Source organism: Nyctereutes procyonoides, unplaced genomic scaffold (genome assembly GCF_905146905.1).
Source record: "Nyctereutes procyonoides isolate TBG_1078 unplaced genomic scaffold, NYPRO_anot_genome, whole genome shotgun sequence".
Lineage (NCBI taxonomy): Eukaryota > Metazoa > Chordata > Mammalia > Carnivora > Canidae > Nyctereutes > Nyctereutes procyonoides.
This window is the reverse complement of record NW_026575139.1, coordinates 10,155,417-10,172,803: the sequence shown is the minus strand read 5'-3', so window position 1 is coordinate 10,172,803 and position 17,387 is coordinate 10,155,417. Positions and strand designations below refer to the sequence as shown.

General features: G+C 44.1%; 1 protein-coding gene across 2 annotated transcripts in view; it reads right to left on the bottom strand.

The window, feature by feature from the left end:
* Positions 1–10,511, bottom strand: part of PPP4R3A (protein phosphatase 4 regulatory subunit 3A) — a 37,496-nt gene extending 26,985 nt beyond the window's left edge. For both annotated transcript variants that reach the window (XM_055303941.1, XM_055303942.1), the window contains exon 1: positions 10,360–10,511. In XM_055303941.1, the coding sequence (XP_055159916.1) occupies positions 10,360–10,501 (142 nt within the window). In that variant the 5' untranslated portion in view covers positions 10,502–10,511. The remainder of the gene's footprint in view (positions 1–10,359) is intronic.
* Between the last annotated feature and the right edge of the window lie 6,876 nt (positions 10,512–17,387).

The window sequence follows — 17,387 nt, the reverse complement described above, 5'->3', positions numbered from 1 at the left end:
AGGAAATCTGCTTTAATCTTCCTCCTCTTCTCCCTACTTTTGTCATATTATTAATTAAAATAAGTTTCTAGTACTTCAATTTTCTTTATGTGCAATTATTGGATTTTTTATTTTGGTAATTAAGAGTTGTTTAGGGATGCATTCATAACAAGAAAAAGCAGCAAGCAAATGAACTTGATGTTGAGAGTCTCTCAAAAGTACTAAAAGCCTCCAACTATCTTTATAAATATTCTTCCAGGGGCAGCCCCAGTGGTGCAGCAATTTAGCACCGCCTGCAGCCCAGGGTGTGATCCTGGAGACCCGGGATCGAATCCCACATCGGGCTCCCGGTGCATGGAGCCTGCTTCTCCCTCTGCCTGTGTCTCTGCCTCTCTCTCTATGACTACCGTAGATAAATAAAATAAATAAATAAGTAAGTAAGTAAGTAAGTAAGTAAGTAAGTAAATAAAAAATGGGTTGGGGATCCCTGGGTGGCTCAGCAGTTTAGCGCCTGCCTTTGGCCCAGGGCATGATCCTGGAGTCCCGGGATCGAGTCCCGCGTCGGGCTCCGGCATGGAACCTGCTTCTCCCTCTGCCTGTGTCTCTGCACCCCCCACATCATGAATAAATAAATAAAAAACTTTAAAAAATAAAATAAATAAAACAAAATAAAAATAAAATAAAATAAAAACGGGCAATATATCTGAATAGGTATTTCTCCAAAGAAGATATACAAATGGACAACAAACATATGAAAAGATGTTCAACATCATTAGCCCTTAAGAAAATGCAAATCAAAACCACAAATAAGGGGCACCCAGGTGGCTTAGTGGTTGAGCGTTTGCCTTTGGCTCAGGTTGTGACCCTGGAGTCCCAAGATCGAGTCCTACATCAGGCTCCCTGAGTGGAGCCTACTTCTCCTTCTGCCTGTGTCTCTCTCTTTCATGAATAAATAAAATCTTAAAAAAAAAAAACCCACATAAGATACCATTTAATACACCTACTGAGATGCCTATAATCAAAGACAGTGTTGCCAATTACAGTGTTGGTAACCACATGGAGAAACTGGAATCCTCATCCATTTTGCTTGTAGGTAAAAAGGCATTCACTTTGTAAGTTTGGCAGTTACTCAACTGCTAGTAATTCTAGCAATTGCTAGTAATTCTAGCAATTCCAAACCTAGGTTTATACCCAAGAGAAATGAAAACATGCTCATTCAAACATATGTACGTACAGAGTCTACAGCCATACCACCCTGAACGCGCCCGATCTCGTCTGATCTCGGAAGCTAAGCAGGGTCGGGCCTGGTTAGTACTTGGATGGGAGACATATGTACGTACATGTCCTTAGCAGCCTATTTCATAATAGCAAAAAAATACAAATAATCCAAATGTCCAAAACCTAATGAATAAAATATTATTCAACTACACACAGAAAAATACATGCTATAACATGGGTGAACCTTGAAAACATTTCATGTGAAAAGAAGCCAGTCACAAGAAGTCTATATATGACTGACTTTATATGAAATGTGCAGTGTGCAAATTAGAGAAAGATGTGTAGATTAGTGGTGGTTTAGGGAGGAAGGGCAGTGAATGGGTAGTAATTGTTAACAGGTACATGATTCCTTTCAGAGAGAACAAAATATTCTAAAATTAGATTGTGGTGGGGTGCCTGGCTAGCTCAGGCAGTAGACCATGCAACTCTTGACCTTCGGGTTGTAAGTTCAAGCCCCACGTTGGATGTAGAGATTACTTTAAAAATTAAAAAAAAAAAAATGTGGTGAGTTGCAAGATCCTGTGAATATGCTAAAAAAAAAAAAAAAGAGAGAACTATATGCTTTGAATGGGTGAATTATACTGCATGTAAACCCTGTTTAAAAAGGTGTAAATAGGGGATCCCTGGGTGGCTCAGCGGTTAAGCGCCCGCCTTCGGCCCAGGGCATGATCCCGGCGTCCCTGGATCGAGACTCACATCGGGCTCCCTGCATGGAACCTGCTTCTCCCTCTGCCTGTATCTCTGCCTCTCTCTCTCTCTCCCCCCTACCCTCGTGTCTCTCATGAATAAATAAATAAAATCTTTAAAAAATAAAAAAAAAATAAAAAGGTGTAAGTATTCATAGAGGCGAATACCACAGAAATGTTAATGAACCAAATATGTGAATGCAACATATATGAATCTTACAAACATGAATGAAAGAAACCTCAGAGAAAAATATATACCATATAATTCTACTTACATAAAGTCAAAAAGTAGCAAAAACTAATCTATGGTGCTAGTAGGCAGGGAGATAGTGACTGTGAAGGGACATGAAGCAGGGTTCTAGAGTGTTGGTTATTTTGTGAAAATTCACCAAGATGAATAATTACCATTTGTGTAACTTTTTGACCTATTACACTTCAAAAGTTTTTTTAAAAAAGTTTAAGAGTAGGGGTTAAACATATGGCACAGAGGGGTGGAGTTATCATTTCAAATTGTGCTTCCAAGAAACACAGCTGTAACACTGTCAATTATAATTAAAAACAAAAAAGGACAAGGCATCTAGGTGGCTCAGTCCGTTAAGCATCTGCCTTGATCTCAGCTCAGGTCTTAATTCCAGGGTCATGAGTTCTAGCCCCAGGTTGGGCTCCACACTGGGTATCGGGCACTTAAAAAAAAAAAAGAAAAAAAGGAAAGAAAAAACACACCTGACTTGGCTGCTACTAAAACAAAATGAAAATCTGCATTTGCTTCAAAACTGTCCATAAAGTTACAGAGTCAGGGTAATTAGAAAGGAAAAAGTCATAAACTGAAAGCTTGAAGTGATCCCTCCCAAAGCCCTAGCTAAAAGAGAAGAACTGAATGCTTCTGGTATTGGCAAGTTTTTCTTTACTGGGCCATTCAAGATGTTAAAGTATCTCTGCTGAAACACATCGCAGCCATATCCCATGGCTTTGGTTTAAGACATTACCCAGTCGAGTTTTATCATGCATTAACACAATCCTTTCTCCCAACAAGTTTACTTGTATCAGTTGCTATAGCTACAGTACTAGGAACAACAATTCCATTCTAGTAATATATGGGTATCTGGGGATGTAGAGTTCAACTGTAGGTGAGAGGCATTTATCATGGTAACAGAGACAACAGGGGAGAAATGAGGAAGATGATCCTTAGTAGCGGACCTTACCCAATATCATGGGAGGTAGAGATGGTTCTCATTAAGGAGAACACATGCTTTTGATATGGGACAGGTTCAGTTTATCTTAATACCTGAAGTACACGTGCAAAACAGCCCCCACCCAAACTTATTTGAGAAACATACCCATCCTCTCCAATAAAACATCCCCCAGGAACAATTCACTCTCACCCTCTCCATGACACCTCCTCTTCACCAACTGACAAAGACACTCTATCACACAGACCAAAGAGACAAGCCTACACAGTAAACCCCAATATCAACACTTGAGAAAGGCCTTCCCACTTTCAACCTAAACACTTGGAAAGGAAATAAGAGACACAAAGAAATATCAAGACACTGATCAAACTAAAGGGAATGATCAATACATGTAATTCACTTGGTCACTGCAGAATCTATTCATTCAGACCACTAGCAAAATCAACCATCTTCAGATGAACTAAAAAGTATTCCTGCACAAGTGCATGTAAGTCTGTTCCACAGAAGTTCTGATTGATAGGCCTACAAGTCCATATTTGCACAGGTATTTTTCAAAAAATAAAGAGGCTTCTTTTGTTTACTATTAACAAGACTACAATCACCACAACTTTTGGGGAGGGTCATTTTATCTTGATCTATCAAGCTTTTAAAACATAGGCCTCAGGACGCCTGGGTGGCTCAGTGGTTGAGCATCTGCCTTTGGCCCAGGGCGTGATCCTGAGTCACGGGATCGAGTCCCACATCAGGTTCCCTGCATGGAGCCTGCTCCTCCCCTCTGCCTATGTCTCTGCCTCTCTAATAAATAAATAAAATCTTTAGAAAAATAAAAATAAAAAAAAAAAGCCAAAACATAGGGCTCTGGGCAGCCCGGGTGGCTCAGCGGTTTAGCACCGCCTTCAGCCCAGGGTGTGATCCTGGAGTCCCAGGATCAAGTCCTGTGTCAGGCTCCCTGCATGGAGCTTGCTTCTCCTTCTGCCTGTGTCTCAGCCTCTCTCTCACTCTCTCATTCTGGGTCTCTCATGAATAAGTAAAATCTTAAAAAAAAAATAAAACATAGCCCTCTTTGATCCAACAGTTCTAGGAAATTAGACTACATCTTCACACAGTGCCAAGGATATGAACAAGTAAGTCACTAGCACTGTTTGTAATGGTAAAAATCTAGAAACAATCTCTATGGCAGCTGTTCTCAATGTATGGGACCTCAGGGAGTCTGGAAAATCAAAACTGTTTTCATAGTATTACTACTAAGAAGCTGCTTGCCTTTTTCACCCTTATTTTTTTCAGTGTCTACACTGTTACTGCAAAATTTTGAATGCACAAGATTAAGAATCCTTTTTAGGGATCTCTGGGTGGCGCAGCGGTTTGGTGCCTGCCTTTGGCCCAGGGCGCGATCCTGGAGACCCAGGATCGAATCCCACGTCGGGCTCCCGGTGCATGGAGCCTGCTTCTCCCTCTGCCTGTGTCTCTGCCCCTCTCTCTCTCTCTCTCTGTGTGTGACTATCATATATAAATAAAAATTAAAAAAAAAAAAAAGAATCCTTTTTAAAAAATTAAACCCAACATTAAAGAGATTTGTAAAATTGTAAAACAGTGACACCCTTCTCACTAAATTCTGACTTAACAAAAGCTTTTTGAAGGCTTAGTTTTAAATTGTAATGTGGCAAATATCAGTAGATACAACTCATATGAACAAAAGCTTTTGGGAATCCCCAATTTTAAGAGTATAAAGATATCCTGAGGAAAGTTTCAGAAATGCTACTCTAATGCCACCAGTGTACTATGTGAACACATACAGTAAAATACTGTGCTACTCTTAGATGACACATCTGTGTATCCTGACATAAATAGATGCCCCAAGTATACAGACAAAAAGGAAGTCTGTACAGTCAGGAAATGGGGCAGCAATAGTATTGGAGGGAAAATGCCACTAAGAACATCACCAAGACATCACCAAGACAACTGCAAGTAGAAGCTGTCAAACATAGATAAACAAGAAAGATGGACAATAAAAGATTTAGTACAAGTATACATGATTTTAGGTCATTAAAAATATTCCCTGCTTCACAACATCTTTGTTCTTCCATGTAAAATGAAATGTGAGAGCTTTTCTTGTATTCTGGGGCCAATCCCCAACACCTCTATCAAAACAAACACCTCCAGGGAGCGGGGTGATAAGTAGCTGGTAGCATAGAGAGTGAAGTATCATTCCAGTAGTGTTTAAATCACACAACTACAACTAGGGCCTGCAGCCTGGATCTAGCCAGCAGACAGCTTGAGTCGTAGTCTAAAACACACACTCATACGATGAATTCATGCAAATATTTTTAAATGGCAAGATTGTACATTTTTAAAAATCTAGATTTCTGGCTGAGTGCTGGAAAAAAAGGATCACAAAACTAAACTGTCCAATCAAATAATCAATCAGGAAGACTTAGGTTTAGAAAAAAATAATACCCCATAGGGATACTGTATTAACTAAAAATTCATATTAAAGTGGCTATCCAGACATCTACTACAAAATCAACACTCATTATTTTTTCTTAGAGCGTAGACAAAATACCATTTCACGGGCATCATTGTGCTGTTGAAAAATACAAAAATTAGTAATGACAACAATGATCCAGAAACATTATATAACAAAAGCTTAAACAGGTTTATTACACTGCTTAAGAAAAACATTTTAGAAAAAAAAAAGAAAAAGAAAAGAAAAACATTTTAGCATACAATATTTAGGAAACATTCCAAGAAAACTGCTAAGATTTTGATACAGTGTTACCTAGCGAGAAATTTCACTTGTTTAGAAGATATCATTTCCTTTCACTGGAGAAATGAGATATAGTTTCTGTAACTTTTATGGTTTTATTTTCAGTATCAACCAACCAATCAGATTCAGGTAGGTAAAGAAACATAGGTCCTGGTCTTAGTTTAGATTTGGATAAAAACTTATGGATTTCAGAACTAAGTCCAGTTCTGTCACTCCACAGTAAGCAATTTAACATCTAAAGCATTGCTGGCATAGACTCCTTATCAATGCTCAAAACTAAGGGCAGGAGCTTAGGTACTATGCTTCATTAGTAGGAAGAAAACATCATCAAAAATGAAATTAATGCAAGTTCAAAATATCATCTGGACAGGACACCAAGTGTAGGCTTTAAACCTAGTGTGTGTTCCCAGTCCCTTTCTCCTGATTGTGGCTCAAGATTACATACAGCATTTAAAAACTGAAATGGGGCAGCCCGGGGGACTCAGGGGTTTAGCGCTGCCTTTGGCCTAGGGTGTGATTCTGGAAACCCGGGATCGAGTCCCACGTCGAACGCCCCGCATGGAGGCTGCTTTCTCCCTCTGCCTCTCTGCCTGTGTGTGTGTGTGCGTCATGAATAAATAAAATCTTTAAAAAAAATAAAAAATAAATAAAAACAAATGAAGGTTCAGTGGAGGGGGAGGAAAGGGTAGCCTTATATTAAAAGGTCCAACACCTGCATCAGGCCTTTACTACACTCGGGCCCTACTACCTATACCCAGGGTGGCTGATGGACTTCAAACTGTGAGAAGTTACCACACACAAAGTGACAAACAGGGTTTGCTTACCTAGTAAGGCCTAGTAATTTTTTACAAAATAGGTCTACATGAGAAAAAAAAAAAAACGGTTTAAATGAATTGTTCGAAGTGAAGGATTTCTCGCAGTACTGACACTGAGCTCTTCTCAGTAGCTAAATCTGGAATGCTTACTGTATGCAATATTCTACAACGCTTACTAATTTATGAGAAAAAAAAATTGCTGATACTTATCTCTGTTCATTTCTTTCACCACAACAGCCCAAACAAAACAAAAAAGGCTTTCCACCTAAAGTGTTCTGACCTCCTTTTCTAATTATAGTGGAGGTGAGGCACTACTTACAACCAAGTTCTACAACAGGCAGAGAGGTACAAGATTCTGGTTTTTACCACTAGTGCTAACTTGAACAAAAACATTTCCCCGTGTCTCATTTTCTTCGTGCCTCAAATGACACTGAAAATTTAACCTTTTAAACTCCGAAAAAGGTAACTCGGATAATAGATAAAACTATTTTGAAATATAAAAATTACTTTATTCAACTTAAGGTAAAAATCAAAATATAAGAACACTATTCTTGATGCTTGGCAAGTAATCCAGAATAAAGAGCATGGATATGATTTTTCATGTTAAATAGACATCCTTCAGTGTGTGGAGAAATTCCAAAGTCTTTATCAATTCTAAAATTAGAAGGTGGAAGTGGTAAAAACCATAACGCAGTAGACTGATTTGAATATAAAGTGAGAGGGCAAGTTAGGGATTACATTATTACCCTTAATGCAACTTAAAAGGTATAGCATAAACTGAAAGAAGAAAAAAAGTAAATTTTTTGTTTGTTAGATGGAACTTTGTTGGTACCTGGCTATGACAAAAACCTTAGAAATGCGGTAATCTATCTTCATTGCAGAAAAGGCTACGTTCCCACAATACCCTTTGCCAGTAGGAACCTACTGAACAAGGATAAAACCTAGAGAACGGGCTCAGTAGCTTGGCAGGACCTCTCTCTCCTCCAGAGTAAAGTGGGCTACAGATTTGCCAAATCACTCAGTTCAGAGGGTAAAGGCATACTTACTCAGAAAGTTGTGCCCTGTTAACAGGGAGGCCACAAGTACTTCCATTCAGAAATTGCCTTCCTGATTTTCAGTTTAGTGTATAAGCACCTCTAACAAGATAAATGACTCATTTTATGGAAAATCAGAAATACTTTCCACTTTGCTCACCACAATAAAAAGAAAATTCTCAATTATCCCATAATGGAGAATGGGAGAAGCATACAATAATGGATGACTGAAACTAGCAATCTGTACAAAAACTCCCATGTAGCTTGGAGATAAACTATAGTTTTAAGTATCTTTAGGCTAAAAATTCTTTTCATGTTCTTTGAAATAAACTTTGAGCTTTTAAGTATAAAGTAGCAAACACAAGTAGACAGCAGTAAGGGAGTTTAAAACACGCTATAAACAGTTAATTATAATAATAATCTCAAGTCAAAGGCTGTCTGAGCCTCAGTTTCCCCATCTGCAAAATATGGCTAATAATAGTACCTATACCAGCAGATACAAGTAGAGTCTCTGGCACATAGTAGGGACTGGATAAATTTTTATTATTCCTATTTAGAATTTTCCTGTCAGAAAACAGTATTAATCATCAAACTAGAGATTATTTCCGACAATATTTCGTAAGTAAGCTGCAATCTTCTAAGCCCACTCCTTCGATTTAGTTTTCCTTACATCTTAAATTAACAAGGACACATCAGTTATTTATTTCAGCTTTCTCTATCAATAAAAAATAAAATAAAAATAAATAAAATAGATAAAAATTAAGGCCTTTTTGGTTTTGCCATTCAACCTGTTTCATTGCAGGGTCCCAAAAATTAATTCCCAAGGGAGGAAACGAGTTTAGGGGCTATTTTCCAAAGTGGTAACAATAAAAATGGGGAAAAAAACAGATCCCAACACAAGTAGGTGAAAAGACAAGGATTCCCCAGAATAGTATGACATTAAAATATAATGCTTAAAAATACTTTTTAAACAAAGGACCCGTTTATAGAATGAGTCCAATTAAATACGTGATGTGACAGTTATACATGTTCTTTGAAGTTAGGAAATTTCAAAGAATTGGTCTCACATCTACACACACTTTCATCTGGAAGTTAACTGAACCTACAAAGCCCACACTTTTCAACTCATTATGTAAAAAGTTTTCCAAACAGGCAAAGGAAAAGAGGAGATGTGAGAGTAATTGGTGACTATGTGAGAGACACAAAAGCACACTAACACATTCAAACTTGTATTTTTAAGAGGCAAATAAATAGGCCTCAGAAAAATAAACTCAAGGTATTCAAAATCCTTTAAACGCCTGTAAAGGAAATAATTTCTAAGTTATTTTCAGCAACCTTATGAAGTTACCCTGTGGGCAATATAGCTCTAAAGTACAATTTTTCAATTCAAATTGAAAATCAATGTCCCTAGAGTCTTTAATCACAGAGGGGTGAGTCTTGTTTGTTTTTCATGGAACGGAGAGTTCTGGGTTGAAAGTCCGATTCAAATTCCTTGAGGCCCGTTGCAATAATTCAGATACACAACAACTACAATCCTAATAAACTGAAGCGGCTAAAGTGAAATTACAGACTAATGTAACAAGACAGGTTTTCCACTTCAAAAGTAACAATTTGGAAATACTTTCACCTGATGTGGACATTTTAAGTGAAACTCCGAAATACGTCACAGAGGGAGGCGGCAAACACTGAACCTTGAAAAATGTGCAACACTCATTTTCAAACTAGGTCTTTGAAACTCGGGGGCCGTTTCAAAATAATGGGAACCACAAGCACTATGGCAGATACCAAAGGTTTTAAACTTATCTGCCAACTTCTCCCCACCTGTTAACTGAACCAAATTGTGATCACACATTTCAGCGGTCCAAAAAAAAAAAAAAAAACCCGCGAATAAAATGGTTCCACACTTGCAAGACGCCTACACAAACTATACACAGAATTCTCAGAATTCTGCATTACTGGGGGGGGGGGAGGGGGGGGGAGACAACACCAGGTAACACAAATCTATCTTCTTTCTCGAGGCAAAGAAGCATTTCTTTGCCATCCATGAACCGGAGTTGCCAACCTGCTGCAACAGGATCAAAGAGATGTAGCAGAAAAATAGTTCAAAGGGGGGAGTGCGGGTGGCGGCACAGCAAGCACAACGTTCTCCAAAGAGTGACACCTAAGAACTTTCTTCGCTCCCAGAAAGTTTCACGCCTGCTTCACAGATGAGCGAACTAAGGCAGAAGATCGGATTAATCAGTGCCTTTCTCAAGGTCACTCTGGTGCAACAGAACGGCACCGTCCAGGCCGCCGATCTAGGCCCCCGCCCCCGGCACACGCCCGGGGGGCTCCCCTCGTCGCCCAAACGCTACCGGGCGCGGGGAAGAAAACGAGACCCTCCGAGCGCTGGCGGTGGCGGCGGCGGCGGCGGCGGCGGCGGCGGTCGCGCTCGCGCTCGCGCTCGCGCTGCAGCGAGCTCCGGGAGGACCCGGGCGCCGGCGGTCCGCCCTCCCCCGGGGCGGCGGCCGCCCCCTCCGACCTCGCAGGGAAGCCTCTGGCCCCCAACACCCAGCGATGTGGCCCGGGGCCGCCGGGGCCGGCGAGGGTCCCGCCGCCAGGGGCCTCCCTTACCGTCGCTCTCGGCCCTGACGAGCAGGGACATGCCCTTCAGCCGCTCCACGTAGCCGGACGACACATGCCCGGTGCCCCGGTCGTCCCACTGCCGGTCCTCGTTGAGCGTGTAGACCTTCACCCGCCGCCGGGTGTCGGTCATCGTGCCGCCCGCGGGCCGGGGCACAGGCCCCGCTGCAGTCGCCCAGGAAGGGGGGCCGGCGCCGGCCGGCGGGAGGACGCCTGCAGGCGGGGCGCTCCCGGGCTCACTGCCGCCGCTGGCCGCCGCGGGGCCGCGGGGCCGCCCGCATGGCCCGCTCCCCGGCCCGAGCTCTGGGCCCCGGTCCTTCCTCGCCTCCGACTCCCACTTCTGGGCGCTATTGTCCGCGCGCGGGGAGCCCGGCCGCCCCGAGAGGGGCGCGCAGCGCTTCGCAGCCTCCCGGGCCGATGCGGTAGGACCTCGGGGCGCCGCTCACTGCCCCGCCGCCGCCGCCGCCGCCTCCGCCATGATCTCCGCGAAGCCGCTTCCCGCGCCGCCGCCGCCTCCTCAGGCCGCCGCCGCCATGTTTTCCTTCCTTCTACCTGGCCCTGCCGCCGCAGCCAGCGGCTCCGCTCCGCTCCCCGGCTTCAAACGTCCCAAGCCGAGGGGCACCTCCTCCTGCTGCAACTGCTACGGCTGCGCCGGAGACTGCGAGAGCCCCCCCCGGCGCGCGAGCGCTCCTGCCTCCTGGAAGTCCCTTTCCCCTCGCCGCTGCCGCCGCCTCTTCCGTCTTCCTCACGGAGCCAAAGCCGCCGCCATCTTGGTTCGCCCCTCAATAGCGGCGCGCGGGGCCACCCAGGCAGCAGCTGCAGGGGCGGCCCGTTGGCCCCACCATTTAAAGAGACAGGAGCGAGGCCGGGAGCCTCGCTGCGGCGGAGGCCTCGGACGGAGGCGGGAGGCGGGCGCCGAGCTGCCGAGGTGGCGGGAGCGCAGGGAGTGGAGGAGGCGGAACGCTGGTCGCGCCGCTGACGGCCCGGGGCTCCCTCGCGCTCCCTGCACGCACTGTCGTGCGAGCGCGGGGCGGCGTGTGCGCCGTCGCGCCCTGTGTTCGTCATCAGCCCCGCTCGGGGACTCGGAAGGGGCGTGGAGCCCGCGTCCGGCCGGCCTCGGCGCGCCCGTCGGCCGCGCGCCCGGCGTCTCGGGGTGCGGGGGCCGCCGCGGCCTCGGCGAGTCGGGCTGCGGGCGCCGGGCTCCCCCGCCTCCCCCTCCACCAGCGCCCTGTCCCGCGCGCCGCGAGCGCACCGTCGGGGAGGCGCCGGAGCCCAGGCGATGTCAGGCGTCTTCCTCAGGGAGAAACGGAAAGGCTTCCGGGGACGGCCCCAGGTTCGCGCGGCGAGGGCAGCCGCCCGCCCCGGGAGCCGCCGTGGGGCGCGTCTGCGGAGCGGACGGACGGCCGCAGGCCCGGTGGCGCGGCTGCGCCCGCCCCGCCCCGCCCCGCCCCGCCGACCGCCGACCGCCGACCGCCTGCGCCCTGTCCCGCTCCTCCGTGTTGCAAGGAAAGCAAGACCCGGAGGGGCGCACGAAGCCCGGTCGCCGTGCGATCCTGTGCAGCCGCGCTGAGCAGTTCTCAGCGGGAGCTGTGAAGGCCTGAAGATCCTCACAAAGGAATCGACCCCCCCCCCCCCCAGATTCTCACCCTCGTGCAAGCAAGAGCCGCCGTTTGGGGGCTTTCCTGTGTCCACTAGACTTGACACGAGCCACGTGTAATTCAGAATTTTACAGTAGCCGCTCTCCGGAAAAGTACAAAGAAGCCGCTGAAATGTATCTTAATAATGTATTTTATTGGATGCAGTATCTTCAATCCTCAGTATGACGTCAATGATTTTTTTTCCCATTCCTTTTTTTTTTTTCTTTTCCGTACCTGAGTTCAAGATGCGATGTGTGTTTTCCCCCTCGGTGTAAATTTCTCCTCGGAAGCTAAATCTCCTTTGCAAATAACCTAATCTGTATTTAGAGTGTATTGAGCTTACAGTGGGAAAAGGATATTCGCATATTCAAGTTATTTTCTTCCAAAAGTATCCATTTTTAAAATGTAAAAGTTTAAAATTCAGTTCCTTATTCGCACTAGCCCCATTTAGCCCCTGTCTAGTGGCCACCATTATGGCAGGTCCAGGTGCTTGAGGTCACCAGGAATCTCACATCAAACCTGCAAATGCATCTATCAGGAAGAGGCCCTGACAGCATCACCAGTACTGAGAAACGGGTTGCCCAGGATATGGGATTTTTCTGTTTTAACCACTGCCAAATACAAAGAGGTGCTTACAAAGAACAGTCGGAGACTTTCCTCTTTTGCCAACAAAAGGGGAAAATTATAAAAAAATAAAGCTGTTGTCTCTAAAAAATAAAACAGTAATGTCAAGCATCAGGGCGTGACAGCAATTTTGTCCACTTTTGATACAGTAAGACATCATTAAATTTGTTCCTACTTACTTGAACCCCAAACCAAACATGAAATAATTTGTGGGAAAAAATCAACTGGACTCAACTGCTATCGCTCTTATCTCCCTTCTAAAACTCTATAAAGCTGGTGGTGCTTTTTTCCCTACTCAAAGTAAGAGAAAGAACTTGAGCCACTGAAAGAAAAGAAGCCACTCTCCCTTCTGAGGCCACCAGTGAAAATCAGATCTTGCCGTGATGGCAGGTAGGAGGGGACCTGGGGAAAAAAAAAAAAAAAAAAAAAAGGAGGGGACCTGGGGAGTGGAGCACTATGAAACGTGGTGTCTACTCAGGAGGCAGGTGCTGCTCTGACATATAGTGTGCTCCTTGAGTGGATTCTTTCAGAGCCAAACCAACTTCCCAGGTAAGAACAACCACACACTTGAAAAAAGAGATCTAGAATGAACTAAATCACAGTTCCTTGAAAAAGGCCTGTCACTCACCTTTGCACTTCTGTCTTGAAAAAGAAGATCCACGGGATGCCTGGGTGGCTCAGTTGTTGCGTGTTGTCTGCCTTTGGCTCAGGGTGTGATCCCGGGCACGGGAATCAAGTCCCACATTGGACTCTGCTGGAAACCTGCTTCTCCCTCTGCCTGTGTCTCTGTGTCTCTCATGAATAAGTAAATAAAATCTTGGAAGGAAGGAAGGAAGGAAGAGGAAGGAGGAAGGAAGAAGGAAGGAGGAGGGAGGGAGGGAGGGAGGGAGGGAGGGAAAGGGAAGAAAGGAAGGAAGGAAGGAAGGAAGGAAGGAAGGAAGGAAGGAAGGAAGGAAGGAAGGAAGGAAAAAAAAAGAAGACTCAGCTCATGAGACTACTTTCCATCTAGGGGAGGGAAATCAGGTTGGGCCAGTATATGCTTTCCTTGTTCTCTGCCACAGCTGACAAATAAGTCTCTTCTCTCACCCTTTTTTGAGATGGGTGTCAAAGAGTGCTTAGTTGGTTGACATGCACACGTGGTTAATGAAGATTTGAAATGAGGTATCTGCAAGACAAGCTAGTCCACAGACATTTTCTAAGACTTCAGATAAAAATTTGAGTCATTTTCACTTTTGCCCCCACCTTTGTACTTGGCCCCTCCCCAAGGCCTACTAACTTTCTTCTCTTTCCTATCCCCTGATTTGATTCTGCTATTTTTATTTCTTTGGTCATCATCTTAGGATTTGTTGTACCTGAAGTTCTCCGACTCAGTTACAGAAGGTGACTCCAGAAACTGTTGGTACTCTGAAATGGGAGAGCTCAGAGCCCTGCAAAGAACACTCCCAGGCACTGGCAGAAAATAGCAGCATTAACATCAGCATTTATGTTAGTTTGCAGGGCCGTGAGGAACCCAGAAAGTCCCCTGCCTGTCTCCCAAGACCCCCCATGCAGGAATTCCCATGCACCCAGAAGTAAAACCAAGTGTTCCTGTAGGCCAGCCAAAGGAAGTCATTATAGCAATAGAGAGAAAGGGGAGATGGGTATTGGAATTATCCATGGGGAATTTCAACCTACACATGCTTTCTCAATTTCGTACACTTCCCTCAGGGATGGGTACTTAAAATACACAGCCCCCATCAGCTTCTCCCTAGGTGTCCAAGTAGCTCTAGCTCTGCATATTATTCAAGGGATGGCAAATGTGGCAGTCAGGAGAACATGCCTCACTGACTTTTTTTTAATATTTTATTTGTTTATTAGAGAGGGCATGGGTGGGGGGAGTGACAGAAGGAGAAGCAGACTCCCCACTGATGTAGGGCTCCATATAGGGCTCCATCCCAAGACCCTGAGATCATGGCCTGAGCTGAAGTCAGACCCTTAACTGACTGAGCCACCAAGGCGCCCCCCTTTACAGACCTCATTTTCCAAGGAGCATAATTCACCTGAGCCCCGAGCTGCTACACTCTGAAATTGCATCACTGCTTTTGTAAAGGAAACCTGTCTGTCATAGGCTTCTCCCCTCCAAGGACAATGCAGCAGGATCCTAAGGCAGATAGTCCTGGGAAGCATCTCTTCTGTAGGCTGACTTTGGCTCAACAACCCCTTTACCAGCTTTGTCAAACCTTCCTTAGAGTGTACTACATTCTAGGATGCTTTCACCCAACCCTCTTTTCCTCTTTCTTCACTCAGAGTTGGACTCATGCCTCTCCCAATCATTCTGGCTATTTCCTTTTATATAAGGGTTTCCTCCAGTAAATTCCTTATATGCTTAAACTCAACTCAGTGTGTGCTCTTTGGAGAGCTCAGATTAGTGCTAAATTCAGCTCTAAGGTCCAGTAAATCTTCAAATGTAAAAAGAGCTAAATCTTGATTTATCCATAATATAAGATTTTAACTAGAAATGAGAAAACTAAAACTTACTTACAGCTACACCTATGTTGAGGCCTGCTGAATTATATACTGAGAGCTAATATGTATGTTCTTAATGAATTTGATTTTTATGTTTCCTAAAGTTCTACAGAATAAGAACAATTTTTCTCATACAACTATCACTTTGTTCTTTCTCAGATTTTTCCTAATAATTCTGATTTCTCTCAAATATGAAAGGTTTGCAATACAAAAAGATATTCTTTTTTCAAATTTATATCTTTCTGAGTTTTGAGAAGGACTTCAAAATGAAAAGAATATGTATATCCTCCCTGTTCTCATATGAGTAGACCAGATTCCTTTTAAATGATGTCAAATCTGGATTTTTTTTTTTAAATGTCTGACACTTTACTCATCCCCAAAGGGACTGAGTAATATCTTTGGTGACCAGATCACAAGGGTTCCCTATTTGTAGGGAGAGCTTTGTGGTAGATAATTTTTTTCAGATAAATTTTGGCAGAGAATAAATAAGTATAATCTGAATGTAAAAATGCATCCACACATTCATTATTCTAAAACAAAAACAAAATTTGTTTTTCCACAATTTGATAACCAGAAAGCATATGTGGCCAAGGATGATGGTATCAACATGAAAGCATGAAATTTATTTAGCTATACCTAAATCAGAAATAAAATGTTTGTGACTTTGTTTTGGCCATTCCAAATATTCTAACTTTGTATTTGAGAATTAGATGGTTATACTTAAGTGATGCAAAAATTCTGTCCCTTACTCCTCGGCCACAGCAGTTAGGTCAGTTAGTACTTGACATAAGCCAGGACAATCAAAATGTTGCCTGGATTTTTCAGGCTATCACTGGGTGAAAACGTTCTTACCTCCTGACCATGACAGCTGAAAGGGTGTGGTATAGGACTGCCCACCCTTGGTGCTCCCTGCTCCCCTACCCCACCCCCAATGTGGGCAACTATGTCTGCATCAGGGAAAATAGCAGAACATTCTCTTGAGAGTCCAGTTATCTCCCAAACCAGACCAGTGCTGTTGGGGTTCTGAGGTCTGGTAAGAAGGGAAATGAACATGGGGCACCTAGATGGCTCAGTCAGTTAAACCTCCAATTCTTTTAGCTCAGGTCATGATCTCAGGCTGGTGAGTTGGACTCTCTGCTTAGCAAGGAGCCTGCTGGAGATTCTCTCTCTCCCTCTCCCTCTGACCACTGCCCATTCTCTCTCTCTCTCTCTTTCTCAAAAAAAAAAATTTAAAGCGAGATGAAGTTGTCCTTTCATCTATACCCTACCTTGGCCTCTGAAACTTAATCTTGTATTACTCGTCATGAATGCAAGCTCTTTCCTTAGAGTTCCATGAGTAAACATCATCTAACATGATTTAAAAATTTACTCTCAAGGTCTTTGACATTTTTCCCCACTAAAAATAGAATCTCTGCCTCTTCCTTTTAAATCTGAGCTGGCCTTGATAACATGTTTGTAATCAATAAAATGAAGAAAAAGTGACACTGGAAGCTAGACAACATCTGCCTGTTTGTTTGGTTTTGGTTAAGATTTATTTACTCATTGGAGAGAGAGAGAGAGAGAAAGCGCGCAAGAGCATGAGCAAGAGAGGCAGAGGCAGAGGGAATCTCAGCAGACTCTGCTTTAAGCGCAGATTCTGACGTGGGGTTGGATCATTACCAGAGCTGAAGCCAAGAATCAGATGCGTGACCAACTGTTCCACTCAGGCACCCCAGCCTGGTTTTCTTAGAAGGCTTCCTGAGCTGCCAGGTAAGAAACTCAACACCCCTAACACCCTTATTAGGCCACATGTAGCTGCTCCTATAGACAGTTGATATTGAAAAGGCTCACAGCCTGTGAATGTTTCATTGTAGACAAGGGGAGCTCTTGGAGGACAGCAGCACAACCCTCCAACTGCAACTGTGTGAAAACCTTCAAATGGGAACTGCCCAGCCAAGCCATTCCCCAATTCCTGATCTTATAAAACTGAGAGCAAAGTAAAATGACTACTTTAAAACCACTCAACTTTGAGGTCATTTGTCACATAGTAATAGTAACAGTAACTAGAACATAGGTTTGCTTGGGTCATTTGTTCTAACCTCAAAGAGATGTAGTCATTTTCTCAGGGTGGAATAGATGGTGATGTAAATAGTTTTGTATTTTAAACAAGTCTCCTCTAATAGCTTCCTTATCTCTCATAGAAAGAACTCTTAGGATTCCTGGGTGGCTCAGTGGCTTAGTGCCTGCCTTTGGCCCAGAGCGTGATCCTGGAGT